Genomic DNA, 11,419 nt, shown 5'->3' on the forward strand with positions numbered 1-11,419 from the left:
TACCAAACACCTTTGTGTGCCCAGGACAGTAACCTATTTCCTCTTAACTATGGAAAGCACCCCATTTTGTTCTCAAATGTTCCAACCAGCCTGGAGTGACTATGCACACCTACACTCCCAACACTCTTGACACCAAATCCAAGTTGAAGGCCATTCTGGGATCCACAATGAACTCAAGGCCAGCCTGGCCTACCAAGGAAGACCTTGTAACAAGAGAAGAAAGAAAAATCAGTGTTCTTGGACTGGATAGTAAATTAATTGTTGCTGTTTTGACATGGGAGTTTCAGCGAGCCTTTGTCAGTTGTTTTATATGTTCTGTGGCATCAATACCCCTCCCCTCTGAAGGAAAACAAAGCCAAACCTCTCTTTCCCTTTGGCTAGGCCTGCAGGTCCATTTCTCAGTGTTACAGAACACCACTCACCTGTGCTCCTTGGAGCTGGCTTCTAAACCTGGGCCCAGGAACTCACCCAGCACTCCCTAGCTCAGAACTTTATCTGCAAGGATATGGCACTGACTTACAACCTCTTAGCTACCAGATGCCCTGAAGAGATGAGGTGAAATACACACAGAGACTCAGGTCACCTCAAATCTACACGGAAGAATCCAGAAACACTCATGCATTCATTCGTTTTCACTTTCTTTCATCCTGGAGATCACAACCAGGGCCTCTGGCCTGTTAAGAGTACATTCATACCACGGGGCTACACTCTCAGTCCCTAGTCTCTGCTTTTTATGCTCCCTCGCAAAACCTCACTGGATTTGGAAACTTCAAGGGGGATATTCAGTAGGGTTTTTTCCCCCAATACTTTCTCCCTGTATTAAGTTAAATTACTAGACAGACAATAAATACTTAAACCTGAAAGCCTAATAACTCTACAAACAACATAAAGGGCTCAACTCTGCACATAGAAGGCCTTGAAGATGCTTCAGTTAAAATACTCCCCCCACCACCACCACTTAAACAGAAAGTAAGATGAATGGGAGGGAATTAGGGGAGGGAAGAGAGAAGGAAGGGAGAAGAGAGAGAAAGGAATGAGAAAGGAATGAGAGAAGAAGGGAAGAAGAAGAAGAAGAAGAAGAAGAGGAGGAGGAGGAGGAGGAGGAGGAGGAGGAGGAGGAGGAGGAGGAGGAGGAAGAGGAAGAGGAAGAGAGAGAGAGAGAGAGAGAGAGAGAGCCCTATCAGTGCTAGTCAACCTCTGAGAAGGACCTAAAAGTCAAGTATTGTAAAAGGCATGTCATCCCAGGTGGCTAGCTCACTCAACATGCTTCTCATTTTTGCCTTGGCCAGAAAACTCAGAGCTAAACTCTGTGCAATTACAAACCAACTGATTTAAAGTTCCTGGAACACTGCTGTTTCCACTTCTATGTTCCAAATAGTTCATTAAATCTTAAGTATGTCCTTGTGTTTTAAATATCACAAATGTGTGTTTCAGGTGTTGTAAATTGCCTTAAATCCAGGCAGAACAAAGAGAGAAAGGAAGCATAAATAACGAAGCAGCCATCCCTGGACTAACAAAACATGAAACTCAAGTTCCGTTGCAAGAGCAAATAGCCCTTTATGCAGAGTCTCTTGATCTAAAGGTTATGTCAGTGTTTGTAGGTATAAATGTGAGAGTCTGAACTGGGGGAGAGCCTGAGACTGCCACATTTAAATGCAGAATGTGAGTGTCCTCCCTTGGGCTCTCTTCCTTTTCAGTCTTTGAGTCCAGGCTACCACCCAGAGCCCAGAGCCACATCAAAGCTGCAAACCCTGCATGACAACACTTAGGTTGGCCTGAAACAAATCTACTTCAGAATGTTCTCGGTTAGTCCATAGCCACTTTCTCCAGACCATTAAGTAGACTGGGTGTGTGTAGATGAGCTACGTCCTAAGCCAGTTTCCCTTCATGCATAGCACAAACGCAAAACAGAAGTTGTTAGTTCACAGAGACTCAGCTGCTTTCTTGGTCTCAGCTATATTCCAAAGACAGGCAGCACAGAGACTACCCCAATTTCTCAGTAAGCCGTCCATTCTCGAGCATTCAAAAGCCTATGCATGCTTTAAAACAGCCCTGACCACTGCCACCCACAACCAAAACTTTTGAAAGAACATTCATTTTTGCAAACTGTTCTGGCTGTCTCTGTCCCTTTGCTGATCAAATGAAATTGACAATGGTGTCGATCTCATTAGGTTGTTGGAAGGGTGTCCTTAAAGGGTTAAAGGGTTTTAAACAGTGTCAGGGCTGGAGAGATGGCTCATGGATTAAGAGTGGATAGTTTTACAGAAGACCAGAATATGGTTGACAGCACCCATGTTAGACAGCTCACAACTGCCTGTAATTCTAACATGGGGATCTGACACCCCCTTATGAACTCTATGGGTACCTGCCCCCTACACACACACACACACACACACACACACACACACACACACACACACACATAATTAAAACTAAAATAAATCTTTGGGGCTGAAGAGGTGGCTCAGTGGATAACAGCACTGGCTGTTCTTCCAGAGGTCCAGAGATAGATTCCCAGCACCCAAATAGCAGTATATAATCATTCGTCTCTCCAGTTCCAGGAGATCCAGGAGCACCAGACACACACATGGTACACATACATGTGGAGAAAATACCCATGTTTAGTTGCTTTAAAAAAAAGAGTAGCTACCATTAAAACATCTTTAACAGAGGACTGGAGAGTTGTCTCATCTGTTAAGAGCACTGGCTGCTCTTTGAGAGGTCCAGAGTTCAATTCCCAGCAACCACATGGTTTGCTAACAACCATCTGTAATGTGATCTGATGTCCTTTTCTGGCACACAAGTGTCCAAGTGTCCGTGCAGAGCACTCACATACAAAAAGAAAGGAAGGAGGGAGGGAGGGAGGGAGAGAGAGAGAAAGAGAGAGAGAGAGAGCTTCTTTAACAGTATGCTCTATCCTGATGCCTAATGGGTTGGGCTATCAAACATGCTAAGCTCCACCATTGCAGTAACCTTTGGAGGTAAATACTATTATTCCCACTTCGAAAACAGCTGTTGAATAGCTGGTGAGTTTTTAGGGGCTGACCTGCCCCCTAGACATACACGGAAGAAGTGGACAAGACTAGGGTTTGAACCTCCATCCAGCTGGAGCCAGAAAATATATTTTCCCAGGATACCAAGCTGCCTTTAATTCTTCATTTGTTGTAACAAAATTTTGATGGAAAATACAGAACAATGAAGTCTACATAATCCACCATGAGATATTAATTAACTCTGAAAATGCAACTTACATAAAAAGCAGGCTGGGAGGTTTTATAACCAGATGCAAAAGGTGTTTGCCTCCGAAAAGTACACAGGGAAAAGTTTTGCCTTCGCCTTCCTGTTCTTGTCCATTTGACCTTTTGCTTTGATGAATTTAGGGTTATCTCCTTGCTTTTCTTCAGAGAGGACCTCGCATTTACAGCTTGGAGCTAAACTGGAACTTACTATACAACGCAAAGTTTTGAACTGGGAGCAATCACACCTCAACTTCCTGAGCCCCTATGCCTGGTTTCTAAATCTTCTATGGCAACCACATGTAAACTTATTAAGGATAACGTGCACATAGACAAGAATACAAACTATCGACATAATGCCTAAGGATTCTGCCCCCAAACCTCTAAAAAAGACTTACCAATGGACACACATCACCCAATAAAGAAACTGAACTTTCAAACCTCATTTGTCACAAACCTTCCAGCAAAAACTTGCCCCAATTGACACCCAAGACTTTAGGTCAACTTTGAACCTTTGCCTGCTTTATCTTGCCAGCCCTGATGTGGGGTTTTATGCCATGTGACCCAATCATCATTCGCCTATTCATTATTATTGTTAATAGTCATCTGAATTATTTCAAAAAATTAGGACTACTGGGGCAGGAGAGAAGCTCGGTAGTTAAGAGCACTTGCTGCTCTTGCAGAGGGACCTAAGCTCAGTTCAACATCTTTTCTGTACTCAATGGGTGCCAGGCGTACATGTGTTGCACACATGTACATATAGACAAAACCCTCATATGTATAAAATAAAATAAGTAAATCTAAAAAAAAAAATAACACTTTTTTTTTTACCTTGAGACTATTGGAAAATGTGTCATAGGGAGTTCTCAAACATGTCTCTTGATGCTCACATGGATACATTTCTACTATCTAAGTATCCAACTAGAATTGTAGGATTGTGGTAGGTATTTTAGCTTTAGAAGTATGAGCACTTTTATAATACTTTTAATAAAGCAAATCATCTCTGCATCACCTGAATTTAACCCATGTACATTCAGGCATCATTCATTATCTTACATGAGTCATATCTGTGTCCTTATTATCTTATCTTATATATGTTAATTAATTCAATACAGCATCTATAAAAACTCTGAAACTCTTTTCAGAAGCTGGCCTCTTACAAGATCAGTGTGTTGTTTTTCCTGCCTATAGTGGTACAAAGGAAGGGGTGTGCTGCACCCCACAAACCTTGTGATTGATGAGTGTCCACTCTATTCACCATAAGGGCACTAGAGCTGCACAAAATTACTAGCTCTTTTGTGCTAGGTTATTGTCGCTTGTCTTAGTCACTGTCCATAATGTGCAGAGATATCATGAATGACTAAGGTAACTCTTATCAAAGAAAGCTTCCAGTTCCAGAGGTTTGTTTAGTCTAGCATGGTGGCACACGTGGTGCTAGAACAATATCGAGAGCTACAACCTGATCCAAAAAGCAGAGAGAGACAGAGAGAGACACTGGCCCTGCACAGGGTTTTGAAACTTCCAAGTCTATCTATCCCCAGAGCCACATTTCTTCCAAAAAGGCCACACCTCCTAATCCTCAAATAATACCACTCCCTCCTCCCCCTGGTAACTAAGCATTCAGACATATAAGCCTGGGGGTGGGGGTGGGTGGGGGCTATTCTTATTGCAACCATCACATAGGTATACTGATTTTGAACTTGGCTTGACTGACACAGGTGCATCTGGTCATGTTCATTTGCCATAAACTGTCCCCAGATCCCCAGCTAGCACCCAAACAAGCCTTTCTCTAACCAGTCCTTAACTCTTCTGCCCTTCCATTCTCAGGGTCCCAAAGGGTTTAGGATCCCAAAACTTAAAAAAACCTCCCCCAGGTGAGACTGTGGCTTCAGGCTGTCTGAAGGATCAAGGAAAGGCCATGTTCCTTTCCAGGTTGCTCTGAGCTAAAGTTCACTGGCAATGACACAGGTACCTCAGCCAATCCTCATAGGTGCAAGGGGTTCTGAGGTAAGAAGCCCAGGAGGGTCCTGCTTCTTACACTGATGCTAGGACCAGCATTGGGTTTTCCTGGAGTTCGGCACTGAGTAACACCATTGGCAATACAATATTCATTGCCATGGCTTATCAGGAAGCAGAGCAGTGACTAAAGATGCCTGGCAGCCTTCTTGGCAATGCACTTGGTCCTGTATTCAATTTGGTCATGGGTTATAGAGTATGGAAGAGGGTGACACAAATACCATGCTTAGCATACATATTAGAAGTCATTAAAATATTTGACTCTGAGAGGACAGGCCCTGGGAGCTCGTTGGCCTAGCTATGCTGTGTGACACAGGCAAGTAATATTTCCATGCCTGTGTCTTTCGCTGTAAAATGAAACTCTTCCATGTACCTACCTCACTAGGTATTCATGAAGATTACTAGAAGGTTATTAAATAGTAGTGTCTTTCATATAAAAAGGCCTACTATATACCTCTCAAAGATTCTGAGGACTGCAAGTCGATAAAATAAGTATTTCTCATATGAATCGTTGACATTGATAGTACATTTTCTCAATCAACTGACACAGCTGAAGGCACAAGTAATGCTATCGGGGATGCTGGGCTCTGTTAGTCAGATAGATACGAATACCACTTCTTTACTTGCTGACCATTGCATTTTAAATTGATATCGCACCCCCCTAATTCACACCTCGTGTGTGGTATCTGTGGCGGCCAGACGAGTGTGCTCCCCTGAAGCTGGAGTTAGGAGTTCCCTGACATAGGTGCTCTTAATGAGCAGCTCTTGTTCTTACCCACTTAGCCATCATATTATCTTTACAGAGGAACATGACTCACACACAGGGTCACAAGGTCACCTACCAAGCTGCCTAGGACAAGAGCTCTGCTTCCAGTTCCAGGTCCCATCCTTTCGGCTTCTCCTTCCAAAGTTCGTTCTCTGAGACTCATTAGAAATAAGCCGTACTTCAAAAATTAATTTTGTAAGATAAGCGCTTTTATAACCGTAATCATTCTGTTGAAAGGACGTTAACAAGCAGTTGAGTCAGCTTTTTTTTTTTTTTTAATGTAAATGAAAACAAATTACCCAACCTGAGGGCACGTCAACTTCCTAGTCTACAGTCTACACAAAGTAAATGATACCAGCCAGTCTTGCTCTCCTCTACTGAACATCTGCATGGCAAGGCCTGGGGGACAGTAGGTAGCTTGGAAGTCATCCTGAGCCTGGCCCCACCCACTCACCCCCATACACACACACACACACACACACACACACACACACACACACACACACACACAGAGCAACCACTGGATATCTTTCCTAACCGGGAGAGTACCGCCCAGATGCAGTATCTAAGAGCTACTGTCCCTGTTTCATTCTTCATTAAAATTAACCAGCATAGAGCTGGAGAGCTGGAGAGCTCAGTAGTTAGGAGCACTTACTGTTCTTGTTGAAGACCAGTTTAGTTTAGTTCCCAGCATCCACAGCTCACAACCACCTGTCACTCAAGTTCCAGGGGAATTCAACACCCTCTTCTGACCTTCACCCGTACAAGGTACACATAGCACACAAACATACTCAAAGGCAGACCACCTAGACAAAAGATAGATAGACAAATACATAAGTAAAACAAATCCTAAAATTAAAGAAATAATCAGAACTAATCTTTAAAAAGAAAATTAACCCAGGATCCTAGAGACTGGGGAAGGGAAGCTCAAGTTTCCTCCTCAGGCCATTCCCCTGGATTCATCTGCCTCCCTTCTCCCAGCCTTGATCAACTTGATTGGCTAAGGCTTCTGAGGTGATTTACAGCACACAATGCAGGCAGGCCGCTCAGGGCCTTTAATACACGCCGGGCAGTTTTAGACATGTCTCCTTTTTATAACCTGACTGATGAGCCCTGCTCTTCCAACCTTTATGAAATGATGTAAATATCTACTTGAATCTGGAAATAAACCCTCTTGAAAATCAGAAAAGACCTTCAGGCTACAGAGTAACCACAGTTAAGCATGCCCTTGGGGTCCTTGGGGAAGAACACAAGCACTTACTATAAAACCACAGGTTCTCAGCAAAGGGTTCCCCAGGACTCAAGGGGCACATAAGTGGCAGCTCCAACTGAGAGCACCCCTTATCTTTGGCCCCACCTCTTCCTGTCTTTGGTCAGTTGCCTGAGAGAAAAACAGTCAACAGGTCACAGCAGCAAGCAATTTCAGCATGGGTGTGGATTCTCTGAAGGTTTCCCTTGAAAGCTACTAGAGGAAATAAGAAATTACAAGGGGAGAGAAAACATGTGTGGGCACACGCGCACACACGTGCACATACACACACATACAAAGGGAGGCAAAGCATGCACACACTCACATACACACACAAACACACATATACAAAGGGAGGCAAAACATACACACACACTCACACACACACACAGACACATACACACACACATAAAGAGAGGCAAAGCATACACACACTCACATACACACATAAATGAAGGCAAAACACAGACATACACTCTCATACACAAAACACAAAAACACATAGACAAGAGGAGGCAAAACATACACATACACACATTAACACACACAAACACACAAATGCTGCAGAAAAATACTCCAGAAAGCAGTTAAATATTAGGTGGATGCAACATCAGGGAGTCAAAGATAGGAGCTTTCAAATGAGATACTAGATAGAAAAGAACCTACTTCATATCCATTTATAGTTAGAAATTTGGGCTGTGAGTCTTGAATTTCTCACAGTAACATAGACGAAAGCACAAAGGAGTACTAGAAGCCAGCACGCAGTGCATGTAAAATGCTCTGTGTAAGTCTGTTTTTAAAAAGGCAAAATTCAGTATCTAATGTTTAGGATGCCTATTTAGTCAGTAAAACTATGAAGAGAAGCACAGAGTAATTACTGGATGTCAGGACAGGGCTATATTACCTAGCTTCTATGTACTGTCATCATATACCCTGGTCAGGGTGTGACTGTACAGGTGTTCGTTTTATAATCAGCGAAAACGCATTTAGAAAAAAAAAAAAAAACAAGGATCTCCAGTATCCACAACTATGGTGTTCCATTCTGCTTTAGAACTTTCATAAAAGCCTGGAGCCAATACCAGAATAATTCATGCAAGAGAAAGCAAACATGGTTATTTAAGTAAGAGGCACTTCTCTACCTGCCTAATTTTATGGCTTGCTTTGGTGTGGAGACTGAAAGTCTCCTTACACAAAAGAAACATACCAGGGAACTATATCTGTCCAGGATGAGAAATGGGGCACACACCAGCCCGAGGAGGGCAGAGCTCTTCACCAAGGCTCACACCTCACCATTAGTCACTGTTTACAGAGCACGCTACATTCTTCAACTGGTAGCCAGGAGCTGCTGTTACCCTACTGCAGTGATTAAAAAATATATATATACACTCTGGGTGCTCACCTTTGGTACATCTTGGATAAGAACTTGACTCCAGACAACACCAGCTCCTAGACAGCCCATGTCACAGTCTCTTTATGACAACCACTTTCTCATCCCCAAGTCATGAGGTGAAGGTGATTATCACAAGTGAGACTGAGTCACAGTGTCTGAGTCATTTTCACTTTTCAATTAAAAAGAAAATGTTTGCCCAAGTCATAATGAAGACGAGCTTCCCTCCAGAGCTGTATTCTCTCAGGTCTGAGGAGTTTGCACAGGCACAGATATCTGTTCATTCAACATGAGTAGGGAGTATAAAAAAATACACTGATCAGGGGCTAGGGATGTAGCTCAATTGGTAGACCACTTGCCTAGCATACATGATGTCTGGGTTCAATCCAGGACAGGAAAGACAGGAGGATCAGAAGCTCAAAGTCAACCTTGGCTATATACAGAATTAAAAGCCATTTTGAGATACATGAGACTCTAAGAGAGAGAGAGAGAGAAGAGGGGAGAGAAAAGAATAAAATTAACTACTTGATTAATTAATTAATTAATTAATTCCGGAAGATCTAAAGCAATGTGTTTTCTACTCCATACCATCTTCACTTCTGCACCGTGCCGAGTGCATCACTGAGCTATACTCCCAGCTGGCATTAAGACTTCTTTAGAAGCAGCCAAAATGACAAGCCATGACTATCCTTTCAACAGACTGCCAATCCATCATGCCCTGCCTAAAAAGAAAGTTTCTCAGAAGTGGAGAAGGTTGACAGGTTAATTATAGACACAAAGAGGGAGAACAACTGGACTATGAGGTAACTAACTCTAAATGTGCAGAGGCAGTACCCTCCAGGGGCAAGCATTTGTAGTCTGTCTGCCAGGATACACTAGGCAGGCACAGTCGGGAGCAGTCCTGGGCCAGGCTTAGGGTAAGAGGCCCATATTGATGAAAGCATAGTTCCCGTGCTGGAAAAGTTTGGCGGGAGGCTGGGAAAACAGTTCACATTTCCAATAACAAAGAAATCTCTGGAAGATAAGATGGGCAAGTGGAAGACCCAGTCTTAAAACTGGGCTGCCTGCTCATTTGGAGTAGAATGATCCGAGAGCCCCTTCCTAGGCCAAGCCCACCTGTAAGAAAGTCTGAGTGATAGGCACTAGGTACTTCCACAACTCCCACCTAAGTCCTTCAGCTGCCGGAGGCATAGCCATAAGTCAAAAGGACCCACTGGGACCGTTCACTTTCATTTCCAACCCAGAACCCCTCCAACAAAAAAAAAAAAAAAAAATTACAAGACTGGGGGAGCAAGTTTAAGGTCAGCTTCAGCACACAAATGTACCAAAGAATGGAATGTGGTTCCTCTGAGGTTTTTCTCTCTCCTTAATTAAAAGATATTTAGTAACACTCCCGGCCCCAGCATGCGACACTCGAGACACTCACACACACACACACACACACACACACACACACACACACACACACACACACACTCGCCTTCTATCTAAAGGGGCTAAAAACTCTAAAACTGTTGTCTCTCAGTGGAACATATTCCTTGTATTTGGCCCAGATCACAAGGCCAAAGTGTGGACCTCCAAATACTGAGCCTGAGTCTGTTGCACTTCAACCCCCAACAGGGATGGGTCACAGGTCTAACAGTCTGCGACTGAGTCACGGGCCCTCCCAGCTAAGAAGTTTTCAATCATCACCACCACACACCGTTGGTACTCTTCCCCAAAAGGAAATAGGCTTATCGCTGATAACCTGGAGGGCAGAAAGGTGATCTAACCGCTTTAGGCAGGGCGAGACTACGTAGGTTTATCTGGGGTTATTTCCCAACTCCAATGTTTCCTGTGAAAGGCATTACGGAGCTGAGAGCCAGCCATGGGTCAAATCCGAAGAGTGTAAAATTGTTGTTTCAGTTGTTAGCTAAACAAATCCCATTCGCCTTCCAGGGAACTCTCTTCTGTACTCTCTTTCACCTTCTCTTGCTTCCGATCAGCTCTCCCTAACTTTTTCATAGTGAAGAGCAAGGCGTGCTAACTCCCGGCGCACAGGGTCGGCGGAGCCCTAGATCTCCAGGTCCAGGCACAAAGCTTGTCTGCTTGCCGCGCCGCGCCACGCTTCCGGGGCGCAGAAAGAAAACTGTCTTTGGCCTTGACTCAGCGCGCACGGAGCCCGCTTGCCCCGGAGCGCGGCGGTCGGGAAGGGGTGGCGGATGGCACAGAGCGCTAGGCGCATAGCGCACCTGGATGCGCCCCACTGCGATCCTCTCCGAGCTCCAGCCACCCCGGGGCGCAGCGCGCCGCCACCCTGAGAAACCAGCCCGTTCCCACGCGCGTCCCAAGACGCTCTTACCCGGGAAATGGCGAGAGGTTGCTCGAAGTCCTTGCCGCCCACGAGGCGGAAACCCCAGGGTCCCGGGCCCTGGAGAACAATCTGCTGGGTGGTCATCGCTAAACACAATCGGAGGGGGACAGACGGGCAAGGCACAGGACAGCACGGCGCACGGGGCTCCCGGAGCAGCTGTCTGAGAAAGAGCGCGCGGCGCGAGTTGGGAGATCCTGGGACGGGCGGGGTCGGGAGCGAGGGCGGGGACAGATCCGCCCCGGCCGTGTCGCTGCAGCCCCGCCCGGCCCGCGCCTCCACTCCCAGCGGGCCCGCAGGACTTCGCCAGACTCTGATCCCAGAGTCAGGCTTTTCAACTCCGCCCAGCAGCCCCGAACCTCCTCCCGCACCTCCTCCAGTCCTATCCACAGCCTTCCTGCTGCCCCCAGCAGGT

At 45.1% G+C, this 11,419-nt stretch overlaps 1 protein-coding gene across 2 annotated transcripts in view; it reads right to left on the reverse strand.

The window, feature by feature from the left end:
• Window positions 1–11,207, reverse strand: part of Pdlim1 (PDZ and LIM domain 1) — a 44,243-nt gene extending 33,036 nt beyond the window's left edge. The window contains exon 1 of one of the 2 annotated variants that reach the window (XM_034487638.2): window positions 10,996–11,207. In XM_034487638.2, coding sequence (XP_034343529.1) covers window positions 10,996–11,091 — 96 coding nt within the window. In that variant the 5' untranslated portion in view covers window positions 11,092–11,207. Of the gene's footprint in view, window positions 1–6,094; window positions 6,222–10,995 lie in introns of those variants that run through there. The other variant, XM_076920558.1, reaches the window with a different exon arrangement.
• Window positions 11,208–11,419: the final 212 nt, after the last annotated feature.

The sequence above is a fragment of the Arvicanthis niloticus genome, chromosome 1, assembly GCF_011762505.2.
Source record: "Arvicanthis niloticus isolate mArvNil1 chromosome 1, mArvNil1.pat.X, whole genome shotgun sequence".
Taxonomy (NCBI): domain Eukaryota; kingdom Metazoa; phylum Chordata; class Mammalia; order Rodentia; family Muridae; genus Arvicanthis; species Arvicanthis niloticus.